Source organism: Channa argus, chromosome 9 (assembly GCF_033026475.1).
Source record: "Channa argus isolate prfri chromosome 9, Channa argus male v1.0, whole genome shotgun sequence".
Classification (NCBI taxonomy): domain Eukaryota; kingdom Metazoa; phylum Chordata; class Actinopteri; order Anabantiformes; family Channidae; genus Channa; species Channa argus.
In genome coordinates, this window is record NC_090205.1 from 20,631,664 (window position 1) to 20,645,784 (window position 14,121).

A 14,121-nucleotide genomic window follows, 5' to 3' on the forward strand; every position below is an offset into this window, starting at 1 on the left:
TGTCCCGTGAGTTATTAATGTTAAAAAAAAGAAAAAGACAAATGAGCTGAGTTCCATTTAAACACAGAACAATAATCACAGTTTAATATCACTCTCGGTTCACAAAGCATTCATATCTCCACATTAGCATGTCTGCAGTGTGTACAAAATATACTGTATGATATTCAACTTTGGGATCATACCTTTTGCTACGCAGTTGCCATTGACCTCCTTGTAATTTCGGTCACATGTGCACTTAAAAGATCCTTTGGTGTTTGTGCAGTAATGAGGACATGTGTCAAACTGCAGACATTCATTTATCTCTGGAAAAAGCAAAGAGATTCATGCATGAACTGGTTACTATAGAGAAGTTTCTTTGAATGCAGAGGCAGCGGGTTATTTATTTATATATTTCATCAATATTGAAAACCTTTACACACATTCTGAGATAAGAAGTAATAAATGACACACACACTGTACATTGACCCGAGAACAGTCACAGCATGACATGTATGGGAAAAAGGTACAAAACGCTATTTTAAATTTCTTTGAGTTATGCCCTTGACCCATTTATAAAGAGGAAATTATTAGCATGCAGCTAATGATGCTTTCTCTTTGCACTGAAGCAGTAACTACAGTATGTGACAAAAAGCCTTTAACTTGGCAATAATAACTAGGTCATGAGATTGACTAAACAGCCAAGGCTATCTTCTCTTTATAGTAGAATTACTGCATCTAATATTCTTCACCTGGAATTAAAAAGTTCAGTGGAAATAGACATAAGCCCTTAAGGAACCTTAACATTTAGAAAGCAATTATAATATAATGTTGTGAATACATTTTCGAACCCAAACGTTTAATTTTTAATGAATGTGCTGTTCAACTCTCTGGAGACTGTTTAGGATAAAAAATATTTAAAAAGGTAATATACTGTATCTATACTTATGCTTTTTATATCAGTAACAATAATAGAGGGTTTGGGTGTCTTGTCTGCTAGTTCTCCACACAATAAGGGGAAAAGATTGTCCCTTTGGGGGTCACCACAGTTTTTTTATGCCAGATGCTTCCTGCCACAACCCTCCCATTTTATCTGGGCTTGGGGTAGGATTTGACCCCACAGCCTTCTGCATTCCAAGCCAATGCTCTACCACTGATCCACTAAGCTGCCCACACATTCAGGGGAAAGTGACAGTTAATTGTTATAAAACCAGAGCTGAGAGAAGTTTAGTTTGACATATTCTGTTATGAATTTTAAAAAAATCGAATAAAATCACTCATACTTTACCTTCGCACAAGCCTGTCTTCAGGTTCCTCTTAAAGCCAGGTTTGCACTGGCATATTGCATTAGCATTTGTCTGGTTGCAAATTGCATCCTCTCCACATGGATTTGTTTTTTTCCCACATACATCTCCACTGGAAACTACAAATAAAGACAGGACTTTGATTACACACCAGCCCCCTGTCTTCTTAGACCCTGCTATGCTTTGCTTTTCATGTGCAAAATCCAAGAGGGCATCATCCTCTTTCATACAGTATAGAACACACCTCAAACATGGTCATACATGTATTATCATAAATAAAAAAACATCTTTTAAATGAGGACATTGCTGGTGCTTCTTGATAACATTGTGGTAATTTTACATATCAGTTAATCTGAAAGCGTCTTGGATCTGTTCGCTCACGTTCAATGTGCTGCACTTACAGGCCTTGCAATCTTGCTCGTCCGATCCTCCATCCCCGCAGTCATTGAAAAGGTCGCACTGCAGCTGGATGGGAATGCAGCGCCGGTTACTGCAGGTGAACTCTGTCTTTCCACATGGTCGAGGTCTTCCAGCCACCACCTCTGTTTTCAGACACCGTGGAAAAATAACAAGACGTTGATGTTACTCATGCAGTGCTGAATATTCATGTGCACACATGCTGCTTCCTGTTTCAAAAGATAAAAATGTCTAAAAGTTACTTTGAGGTTTCATTAGAAATTCAGTTTACTTATCAACTCCACTCTCTAAAACTGTAAATGTATTGGAAAGAGCTTATTACAATGATTTAACTATACTATTACTATTTACTTTGACTTCACTGCCTTTTTAAAATACAGTAAACTGGTTGCTATTGCTCTAACACACCATCTACACTTGCTGCAAGACAGGTAATATTGTAACCAACACCTCAACCAAGTTGCAACTCCTTTAGTCAACAGTAAATTTTGAGACACCAAAATAGAACATGTAAACAATCACAGGAACAGCACTTTGTTAATTATCTAGCCTACAAATTGTACTGTAGAGGTACTTTGCATTTTTGTTTTGGGTAATTTCATTTGTTTAAATTACCTTGAGATTTCATCCTTCCTAACCAAACATTAAAGGAAAAATGTCTGGAAAGGAAGGAGGGCAAGGGAAGTGAGGTGCTGTAGATGAAGGAATGATGGGATTAAGGTGCTATTGAAGGGATGGGCAGTGGGAATAAGTGATGTAGTGAGGTTAGAGATGATTGGATGTATTAACGGAATAAGAAAAAGATAAATTTAGGACAGATCAAATGAAAAAGTCAAGAGCTCAGTGTAATTCTTCACAGGCGGACTCCATTGAAGAAACATGTCACAGCACTCTAAAAGTACCAGCAGTGGTTATGCATATTACAATATATAAATAACCAATTCCAACACAAAAATAATAATAAGAAGAAGAAAAAAACTATATTAAATCCATGATATGTTTTGAATGCAGCCTGTCATTCTCTCAGTTAAACACCTGCTCCAACCTCAGCTTTCTTTTTGTAAACAAACTCGAGGGTGATGATTTGCAGCACAACATTTGTATAAAGCTGTTCCATAATTTTCAAACTGTGCAAGGTTGTATGATTGCACAGTTTGTGGTACAGTAAGTGCTTGGATCCAGACCAAGGGTCATGTGATGCATTAGGAGTCTGACTTTTTGGTCCGTGCAACTTTAACCCCTTTAACAAGCTATCAGAAAAAACCTAAGCATGCAAATGTTTCCTACACTGTTGGTGTTGGATATTTTTCTATTCCTTATTCGAATACAACATTAAAGGCCCAGCTCTTGGATGCAGCATTTGTTTGCTAACAGTGGTTCCTGTCATGGTGGTCAGGGCCCTGTTATGGGTTCATGAGATAGTAAATAGATAATTAAACCTTTTCTGACACATGCTTTTTTCTTACTCCTGGATGAGACTATTAAGTTTTGTCATGTAAATTTCTTGTCTGCATCAAAACGTCTTTAACCAATACTCTGTATTTGTTCCTTTTTCCTTTATGTATCATTCTCATCACGTGTCAGGCTGATAAGATGCCTGTATCATCAAAATAATGAGACATTATCTGATTCTACATGGGTCAAGGTTGAGCACCGTACTGTACAAAGAGGGGAACAAATTAAACAAATGATTAAATAAGACTTCTTCACTGTATTAAAAAAAGATAACAATAATTTAGAATAATCCTAATTGTAAGTGCACATAAAAGTTTAAATAATCCAGAAATGTTCTCGTGTATGTACTGGTGCATTTTGTGCTCACCACACTCTTCTTCATCTGAGTTGTCACCACAGTCGTCCACTTTGTTGCACACTTGGTCTGTGCGCAGACACACATGATCATTTCTGCAACGGAATGGCCTTGTAGGAGGGCAGGGAAGTTTTGCTGTAGATGGGAACGCACAGAAAATAAATAGATGTGTCTCTCAAAAACAAAAAGAAACTACAAAAACTCTCCAAAAAGGTCTTAGATATTGAAAAGGTAGTGGCTGATAAATATGCATCAATAATCCTCAAAGGATGGTCTTGAGAGCGAAAAGCTGGACCCACCACACATATCTATGTCTTCATCTGAATTATCTCCACAATCGTCCTTGCCGTCACACACCCACATGTGGAGTTTGCATAAGGTGTTGTTGCAAATGAATTCATCAGCCCGGCAGAGGAGAGCACCTGCAATTACACAGATAAGTCCCCAAGACCTTTAACACTGCAGCTCAGGTAGAAAAGTGCATTCAAGGTTGTAGAAAATGTAACTCAAAATCGGTCTATGACATGATTATAATGACAGATCATAATGATCCAGACAGCCCTGGATCATTTAGCCACACACAGTCTGAATCTATTTCTGTCTTGTATCTCATCTCAGATGTCTCATTCTCCCTAGATTTGAAATCTCTACCTCTGTCACACATGCTCTCAGCTTGTCAATCATTTATTATTCTCTGTTGTTTGTTCCCTTTATATTTAATTGAAATGGCTCACATGACTTCCCTGTTGGATAATAACAATTTGAGATAGCAATTGAAAATCCCATTTCACTTTTAGGGATCTCAGAACCAAAAGGATCAGCTGTCACCACGTGAGATCCCTCTCAGACCTACCCTGGCTGCAGTTTTCCTCATCACTGTGGTCCATGCAGTCCAACACATCATCGCAGCGCCAGCGCCGAGGGATACAGTGAGCACGATTCAGACATAGGAACTCGTCTTCTCTGCATTCCTTCACACAGCCAGTCTGTCAGCAGAGATACACCGTAAATCATCAACAATGTCTCTTCTAGTGATGCTGTCTGCTGCAAAGGAAAAACCAAACACCGAATGCTTCCTGTCTTAATGTGGGTTGATCCATGACTGGACAAGCAGCCCCTTGCTTTTGAAGAACAGTGCACTGTCAAACTGCACTACTTGACAGACAAACTCCCTTTTAGTTGCTTCTTTAAATCACTTGAAGCTATACTGACCTCATCTGAGCCATCCAGACAGTTATCATGTCCATCACACCGCAGGCTGGCCGACACACAACCTCCACTGGCACACACATACTCATTCACGGAACATGACGGGACTACTGGAAAAGGCCAAAGTATATCAGTCAGTAACAATTCCAACTTTTTGCCCATAGAAATCAGTCAGGTGAGACCATTTAAGTTTCTTTTTCTGTGAACAAGTGAAAAAGTCCAATCCAAAGCAAAGCTGACAATGTGGCTCTTAGAGAGACATTTTTGGACTGTATGTTGTTCTCCATTCAGGCCAAAGGGCTCACACTGTGTACTACCTGCTGCTGAACAAAGTGCTTCACAGTAGTTGGTCGGTAATGAACAGTTCATTGTGGAATTCAACAGACTAAATCAGAGCTGGAGCCATTTTTCTCCTTCAGAAAATTATAACACATTGTATTAGAGAACATTTTATTTTTAAGGTCCACAATTAACACGGAAGTCCATATTGATAATTTGGAAAATGTCTCATAATCGGTTACAATGTACAAATACTTTTTGTCCTACTTGTATTGCACACAACATTAAATCTATGTAGCTGATTAGTGTAGACTGTGCAGTATCCTAGATACAGGATGTCAATACACTCATCAATTTCTATATATTATTACATACGTATTTTCTAAATATTACACTACTTGGTACAATAACGGAGAGTGTTCTGTAATTCAAAAGGGATCTATATTTGACATTTTATTCTTGATAAGGAAACATTTTTATAGCTTTAATACAAAACCTTTAGAGAGAAAATATGCATTGCTACGCTGAATCTGACTCAACTCACTTAAAAAATTTAGTCCACAGAATATAAAACCATACATATCCCAGAGACTCCATAGTTTAGAAACAAGCCTGCTATATTGCTCAAATGATTCTCAGTTTTACTTGCTACCATTCCTTTATGAACTTCACAACATTAGTTTAGCACCTGTTCCCTGACAGTTGTTCTCATCCTCTCCCATCTTGCAGTCGTCTTGGCCATCACACAGCCACTTCAGTGAAATGCAGAGGTTGTTTTGACACCGGAACTGGTCGTCTGCGCAGTGAGCTTCACAGTCTTTCTATAAAGAATGCAGCAACAACATAAATGTAAATATTCAAACATGAGCACGGTCATTAAAAAATAATGTAACGGTGCACATTTAATAAAAGGTTAACTTTTTTTAGTCTGCTTATAAACTATAATTACAGAGTATGTAGTGTGAATATTAAAAGTGCTTTGCTTGTTATCATTCCTCCTGGTTATATCAGCTTTTAAAAGTTCAACAGTATTTGTACTAATGTATTCTTTAGTTACTATGAGGGTTTATTATAAGGGGTTCAGCCATCTTCCAAAAAAAAAAATTTACTGTCCTTTCATCATAACTCAACCAGTAAGCACTCTGAAGCAAACACAAAGAGGGAACTTTACACTAAAGAGACTTTTACTTTAGAGATATTCACTTGCTTTGGCTTGTATTAAATACCCTTTTGGAATTTGTGTGATGTACAACAGTTAATGGAACTTCAACCAGTCTCTGTGAATTCAGCAGGTCCTTGCAATTTTTTTCCAATCATTACAAATCTTTTCTGCAAGCTTGACCTACACTCTGTGCTGTCCATGAACATTTCACCACAGCTGCTGGTGAGTTTGCTAGCATTACATAATATTACTTTCTTTAAGTAAAATCCATCAATACACAAAGGCAAATAATAGATCCTGCTAAAATTACTGCTAACGATGGGGATCTGTAAACTGTTTTGCAGGCATGTTCCAGCCCTGATTCTCCTTTTCGTTCTCAAATAAAAGAAAACAAACAATGTCATAGAAACGTAGAAACACTGAACCATGCATAAAATATTTTTTTTAAGTTGCTGGAAAATTACACATTCCAGGTCATAACAATCCCTACCAAAAAGACAAATTCTTAACATTCCTGGAGGGATGATAAAATGACCCATAATACTAAATCCTCACATTAGCATCAGATAGATTTAGAACTTAATTTTACTTAGATAGAACTTAATTTTGCAATTATTCTTGTAATTGAGTAAAAAAACACACTTGCATTGTTGAAAACAAAACATCAAGGACTTGAAGTTCATGACATTTTCTGCTCAGTGTGAATAGAAATACAAATGCTCCAACTTGACTCCACCTAATAAACACGTCTGTCTCATAATACCTCTGCATAAATGGAGATAGATATTGTAATTTCTGTTAATAATCACAATAACAAAGTAGACAAACTATGGACACTGTAAAAATACATTAATTAATCAATGTGCATTGTTTTGCCGATTGAAAGGCAACTTTTTTTTCACTTATTCTATTTGACTATACTGACCCAGAAACCTGGCTCTGGGGAGACACATAATAAAGGGTTAATTAGGGTTGCACTACTTTGCATGAAGACAGGTTATATACAAAAAATTGCTTTGCAAATCCTGAACGGAGCAATAAATTATCAAAAAAAATGAATTGTAATAACAAGCCTCTGTCCTTGAATTATGCAGTGTGCTACACCACTAATGGGATATTGTTTAGAAGGAACCTGCAACAATCTCTTCACACCATGCTATGCTAGATAATGGCATGTTTAAGCTAATTTCTTCACATTGTGCTACATTTCAAGATTGCACAATTACAAAAGCAATAAGAAGTTTTATAATATATTATACATTCAAGCCAATTTAAAAACAAAACAGGCAGCCTTTGTTTTCCTGAAAGGCACGGGGGGATTAGGATTGCCAAAAGCAAATGACTATAAGGTATTTCATGCACTAACACGGTTGAAGGTACAATAACTCATTACAGTGATATGTTTTGTCCAGCATTGTTTTGCAATGTAGCAACCATGACGAGATTTGGACCAACGCAATGAATTATGCCTTGATTGGGATTATTTTCTCTGGCAATGTACCCATCCACTTTTATTTCCCCTAACCAATTTGGATAGTTAATCTGTGCTTTGATGCAAGCTCAGATAGTAACAGACAATGCCAGAAGATCAATTACAGACTAAATAACACTACCAGTACATAAGTATGTGCTGTAACTTGCCCTGTGTACAGCGTAATTTGTCTGTGTTTTTTTTTTAATTACCTTTACAAAAATTAGATTTTGAGAAAATTGTCCTGTAATTTTTGTATTGGCCAGAATTCACCTCACAATAATATATCAGTGATCAGAGTGTGTGGTATAATTTCTCTTCTGACAAAAGAAAATACTCCAAAAAAGGTAAAATGAGCGAAATGTTGGTTTTTGATTTAAAATTGCTCTGTTTTTGAAGCAATGTTGAAGAGTTCAGTAGTTCAGTGTTTTGCTAATATATGTGCCTTAGGAGCAGCACTTCTGTGAGTTTCACTTCCTCTTTGATTTATAATTAAATGGTACAAATAGTATCTGAAATACTGGCCTCATCTGAATTATCCAAGCAGTCATAGTCTCCATCGCAGCGAAATCGGGAGGAGATGCAGTCTCCGTTAGCACAGGCAAAGTCCTTGTGGTTACATGTCACTGGCTCTGAATCAAGAAAAACACAGAATTATGCAAATCTATATATTTTTCCAGCATCATACACAATGACCAGAGATCAGAGACCCTTGATGCGGTTATGGGCCAAATGTTCTGCGTTTAGAATCACATGCTAATACTGTGACAAAACCATTGCTTTCACTAATTAGAGTAATTTCATATTAGAAGAGGAATAACTCACAAAGCTCATCAGGATGTAAATAAATTCATTACTACTCTAACAATAGAGGGGGCAACATGCTCTCTGAAGCCAAAAATCTTGTATCTGCCATTTAGTACAAGTGTGTCCCCGAGGACGATATTAGGACACAGCTAAACAGCTGCATCAGATCCACTGTCTGGGCCCTCCCCTTGTTATCACGGACTGTTAGTTAATTCAGGGTGTGTGTTATGAGTTGCACTGCAACACAAACTCCCAACAGGCATCGCAGCAAAATCTGATTTACAGCCTCTCCACTGTCTGCTGGTCGACTTGCTTAATTCTTTGTCATCCAGCACATGAATGGCTTTTATTTGCATTTTCGGTGACATTAATAGGTACAGGGAATAAACGTCCACTAATTCACATAAATAATACATACTCAGCAAAATCACATACTTGGCATGCACAAAGTCACGTGACGTACAGGAAGGCAAACAATTGTAGTCTCTCACACACGCACACACAAGGACTTGAATGCACAAAACGAGATGATATCAGCAGCTCAACAGTCTGAGCCTCGCTTTATTCTCAGAGAAACAGCACAGATATTAAGAGTATGCTTGAAAGACAGAGTTGAGCCTGGGTGAATCGATAGTGGGAAACATCAACTAGGGTATTCAGATACACGAGTGTGTGTGTGGGTTCGTGTAAGAGTAGGTGTGTGTCTGTAAGGGAGAGGCATTAGGTTGGTTGTGGTGATGGGAGGTGCAGTCAGGTGCCTTCAGAAAAGTCCAATTCTTCAGTGGCTAAGTGTGTGTAGAACGTCAACAGTGTATATAAACGAACAAAGCGAGCTGACTGAGAGTGAAGGAGTCAGGTACTCACTGCAGTTCTCCTCATCTGAGTTGTCTCCACAGTCATTCTGGCTGTCACACCTCCAGTGGTCTGGGATGCAGTTGTTATTCTCGCAGCGGAATTCATGAGGTCCGCACGTCTTTTCATCTTTTTCATCAGGAGCAAACAAACATGAAGATGAAAATGGCTTCAAAGAGCATGAATATTAATACTGTGCTAGCTATCATATTTTCTACGTGTAATCATCGTTTCCTCAGGGTTTCCCTGAGCAAGTCTGACACAGAGTTCAAAACACGCTATGTACTCAAGAGGCTAACACAGCGTAAGATGAAATACCTGACTATGCTACCAATCGTTCCTCAACAGAATTTGTGACAGGAAGTTGGCAAAAGTGAACTTTCTTCAAGAAAACATCCAAGAAAATCTCAGAATACTGCAAAAATGCTGAAGAATTTGATTTCAGCTTTGTTACAAACTAAATCCAGGGTGTGTGTCTGTTCCTGTTAGTAATAATGAGTAATGAGAGAAGCCATATGAGAGTGAGATATTAACATATTAAATGTCATATCTTCAAATTGTGACAGAAGGTTTGGATAGTAGCTCAACATATTGCTTTTAACGTCATTCATTTGATTATTGTATGTATTATTATGTGAGGAGGTGTATCCTCTACTGTTGAAAACTGTGATGCTTTAGTTAGCATTGTTTTATATGCAAACATTTAAATGATGAGCCTTCATGATTCGACACACAAGATTTTAAAATGGTGTGCACACGTGACACATGAACCAAGCCTAAAGCAGATAAAAGTAAAGCTTTCAAATTAAAATGCTTGACCTCTTAACTGGACTGAAATATTAGGAAATATTCAGGGTCAGAACTATTCACAATATCTGTATTGGTGTCCAAAATAACAGATACTTTGATATTTTCTCTTTGATACTTCCTCAACATGAGCTTTCAAAGTCAAACTGAGAGCTTCGCTTTAAAAAGTCATTTCTGTGCAAACATCATCAGGGATAATGGCCAAGGTAACGCTGCAATCCGTTAGGGAAGAGATGCATCAAAAGAGGAGGGCGGCACATTCTGCCTGGATCTCTTTCCAGCATGACAGCAGGAGGAGAAAATCAGGAGGGAAAGCTGGGTGCAGCAGCAGAGGACACGAAGCAGCACTTCATTAGGAACCAGCTCAGTCACTTATATCATGGAAAAGATGTGAGACACAAAAAAAGCAACACTTCCGTGCTGAGTCAGAGCTCATCCCAGTGCTAACAAGCAAAACTTCCTTAAAACAATCTGAGGTAACTCAAAGCAGCAATTTGTCATATGTGCTCTGAAGTTGTGAGAAGGTTTTAGATGATGAATTGTTGGATGACACTGTAAACACTACAGATAATACAGTTAGAGGGGCTAAAGACAAACATCAGTGAAGTACATACAGGAATAAACATTTGTAAACATTACATCAGGGTCTTCTTAAGTGAACTGACATTAAAACAACAGCAAAACAGCAAAAACCTCCACATGAAACATAATGTATTTAGAGGATGTGTAAGGCATCAAACATCAAAGCATGCATCCTCTTCTGAAAAAAAAAAAAAAAACTTGAATTGCAGATACTGTTTCACTGCAAATGACAGTTTTTATTGTTCTGATTGTAAGTAACAGCACCTGGCCCTGACATGTGCACACACACTATAGGGGTGGGGGTAGTGCATCGTTACTAAGCCTTTAAAAATGCAGAATAAAGGTGAAATAAATAATAAACCTTTGAGTCTTCACAACAGATGCCATCAATATATAGACAGCTTAATATAGCATGCACTGGGCTACTTGACCAACAAAACATATTTATGGAGAGCTTTTTATTTATTATGGTTTTTCTTGAAGAATTCTAGCTCTTTACAGAGATGCCAACAAATACATTTCTAGTGGGCGATGAAGTAGTTTGTCTATTGAGAAAGAAAAAGTTTCCAAGGTCGTGTATCAGTAATGGCTTTGACCTAAAGCTTGTGGTAAAGAAGAAAAACTCAATTTGATTAAGGTTGTATGTGTGTTTAAAGACAGACAGATGCTGAAATTTAAGCAAAATTGAGATCATAATGCTGAGCTCTTATTGACGACGGGGGTCATTCGTTGCATTCTCCCTCACCAAAATCAGAGAGGAAGTGAGAACAAGTAGAAGGACTAATGCAGAGCAAAGTGAAGCCAACCGTAAAATTAATCTGGATTAAATCACATGTGTCGCACTCTATCTGAAAAATGAGTGTAGCATTGTCATTTATTGGTAGGTGGATTTCCACAACTCACCACAGTTAGCCTCGTCCGACCCGTCTGCACAGTCAGGGTCCTCGTCGCAAACCCAGAGCTTGGAGATGCAGTGCATGGAGGCCTTGCATTGGAACTGGTCTGGGGAGCAAGTGCTTTCCGCTGCAGGCAGAGAGACAGGAGATGTGTGGGAAGGAGGAAGATAATCCAGATCATGCACAAAGAATGTTGGCTTGGCTGGAACTTAACTTGAACATTTTGTGTAATCAAAAAAACTAAGAACAAGTAGTGAAGTAATCCTGAGGAGTTGCTCATTGTAACACCTCACATTGTTTCAGTCAGTTTTTTTCTGTTTCATTTCAGCAGTGTTCACGTCAAACGTGCATTGAGACCACATTAAATAGTGCTGGAAGTCTAAGAAAGACTGAAGTAATTAGCTTCACTTTCATTAGGGGTTTTTAATGTCTCTTCTTCTCCTTTCAGTCTCTTCCTGCTACTCTCACCTCTCTTGCAATCACATGCAAGACAAATGCAGCAGTCTGAAAGACTTGATTGTGAAATGTGTTATTCTGATAAGTTACATCATGGCAGAGAAAATCTTTTCTTATCCTTTGTGTGATTCAATATCTAATCCCTTTTCAAAGGGAACAGGAACAGGCCATAACAGGGATTGTCTTCATACTTAATTTAAGACTGTGGTGTCACATATTCTGTCGAAGCACAGAAATAAATTAGTTAAGTGAAAAAAGGACAATTAAGTCTTATCTTGATACATTATGTCAGAAATAATCTGAACCTTTAAACAGGGACTTTTACAAGTTTTCCTGGCTTTTTTCCTACAATGTCGGGGCAGGCTGATCAAAGTAGTGATTAGACATAAGCCTCCCAGTCTAAAGGCTCAGAAAAGTCATTTCTAAGACAATGAGTCTGAAAGTAATAATGCAGAGCCTTACGGCAGTCCATCTCATCTTCTCCATCACCACAGTCATCCTGACCATTGCAGCGAAGGTTAAGAGGTATGCATTTCTGTTTCCTGGTGCACTTGAACTGGCCTGACAGACAGATATATGTCTCTGAAAAAGAAAATGGGCAAGGACAGTGCAAGGTTGAATCAATAAGAAATGCTATGACTCCAAACAAAGTAAAGTCCAATACGATCACAGCTAGTAGTGATTTAACGTACACTATTGAGGTACAGTACATAGAGTACACATGCATATAAAAAGATATACTCCACAATATTTACTGCAGTAAAAATCTGTTGTCTGGTAGGTTTTATTCTGGGACAAAGTTAACAAGGCATTTTAGGTTTGCAGATTGTCTGATATACTGTACTACAACCCTGTGTAGTAATAATAATAATAATAATAATAATAATAATAATACTACAATGATTTCTATAAAATAAATACTATAGAACTAAAACATCACGTGTTGAACTATATAATGTAATCCCGAGACTTCCTGAGATATCACGTTGATGAGAATAGGATAGATGTGAGGTCACAGTGATGTGTGATCCTTCACAACCAACACTTAAATCCATGTGGATGTTTGTGCCAAAACTGCAAAAGTCCCACCAAGGAATATCTAAAATATTGTGTTCACAAGAAGGGGAAGTATTTAGGGATGTACAGACTACCCCAAAATATAAGGACTCTATTCATGGCTGCATAAAAACATTGTGGATGTGTTTCTATTCTTACCACAGTTGGCTTCATCTGAGTTGTCACCACAGTCGTTCTCTCCATCACAGATGAAGGGAGGAAGGGCACAAAGGCCAGTACCACACTGAAAACGCCCAGGCTGACATTTAAACTCCGCTGTTGAGAAGTAAATCACAGCTAAAATCTACAGTATATGCTGTAAGTGTTTAATCAGAGGTTATGTAAGGGATACATACTGTTTAATATAGGAAAATAATGAAATGCTATGTACAAAAACAAGACAGGAACCCAAGTCCATTTAGTTTTAATTTGTGTCCGCCATATCTTGAAGCACACCAAACAAAGCATCAACTCCTGTTTTATTACTATTTTAAAACCAACCTTGGACTAAATAATACTCACGGCAGTCAGCAGGTTCGTCTGACCCATCCCCACAGTCATCCACCGTGTCACATTTCCACCAGAAAGGGATGCACTCATCTGTCCCACAGCGAAACTATTAGTTACACAGAAAAATATTGACGAGAAACACAGAAAATGAAGTCAACATGAATGTTTGACTGTGCATTTATCCTTGAACATTCTTCAAAGCTAAAGTCGAAATCAATACACAACCATTTCCAGGAATCTACGCTACATGTCAGAAAGAGAAAACATGTGAGAGAAAAGCAATTTGCCTTTAGGGGGATTTTACTGCTCAGGATTTAAAAGCAAAAATCATGCCTAAACTAAACTTTTAAGTGGAAAGTGTAGAGAAATGTAGCCGACCTGACTAGAGGTGCAGTTGGAGAGGCAGGTCTTGTTGTCAGCAGCCAAGTAAAAATTAGTGGGACAGGCACATTTGTGTCCCCCACCAGGGGATAGAAGACACAGGTGGCTGCATCCTCCATTTGCAACCTGACACTGGTGCTTGGGTA

At 38.1% G+C, this 14,121-nt stretch overlaps 1 protein-coding gene across 10 annotated transcripts in view; it reads right to left on the bottom strand.

Moving 5' to 3' along the window:
- lrp1bb (low density lipoprotein receptor-related protein 1Bb) overlaps positions 1-14,121 on the bottom strand; it is a 241,578-nt gene that overhangs the window by 23,348 nt on the left and 204,109 nt on the right. For 7 of the 10 annotated variants that reach the window (XM_067516507.1, XM_067516509.1, XM_067516506.1 and 4 more), the window contains 15 exons: positions 13,973-14,121; positions 13,607-13,700; positions 13,244-13,360; positions 12,491-12,610; positions 11,580-11,699; positions 9,300-9,416; positions 8,154-8,260; positions 5,684-5,816; positions 4,720-4,826; positions 4,361-4,493; positions 3,807-3,929; positions 3,520-3,642; positions 1,682-1,822; positions 1,265-1,399; positions 183-302 (listed from right to left, as the gene is read on the bottom strand). In XM_067516507.1, the coding sequence (XP_067372608.1) occupies positions 183-302; positions 1,265-1,399; positions 1,682-1,822; positions 3,520-3,642; positions 3,807-3,929; positions 4,361-4,493; positions 4,720-4,826; positions 5,684-5,816; positions 8,154-8,260; positions 9,300-9,416; positions 11,580-11,699; positions 12,491-12,610; positions 13,244-13,360; positions 13,607-13,700; positions 13,973-14,121 (1,839 nt within the window). The remainder of the gene's footprint in view (positions 1-182; positions 303-1,264; positions 1,400-1,681; positions 1,823-3,519; positions 3,643-3,806; positions 3,930-4,360; positions 4,494-4,719; positions 4,827-5,683; positions 5,817-8,153; positions 8,261-9,299; positions 9,417-11,579; positions 11,700-12,490; positions 12,611-13,243; positions 13,361-13,606; positions 13,701-13,972) is intronic. The other 3 variants (XM_067516516.1, XM_067516508.1, XM_067516512.1) reach the window with 2 other exon arrangements.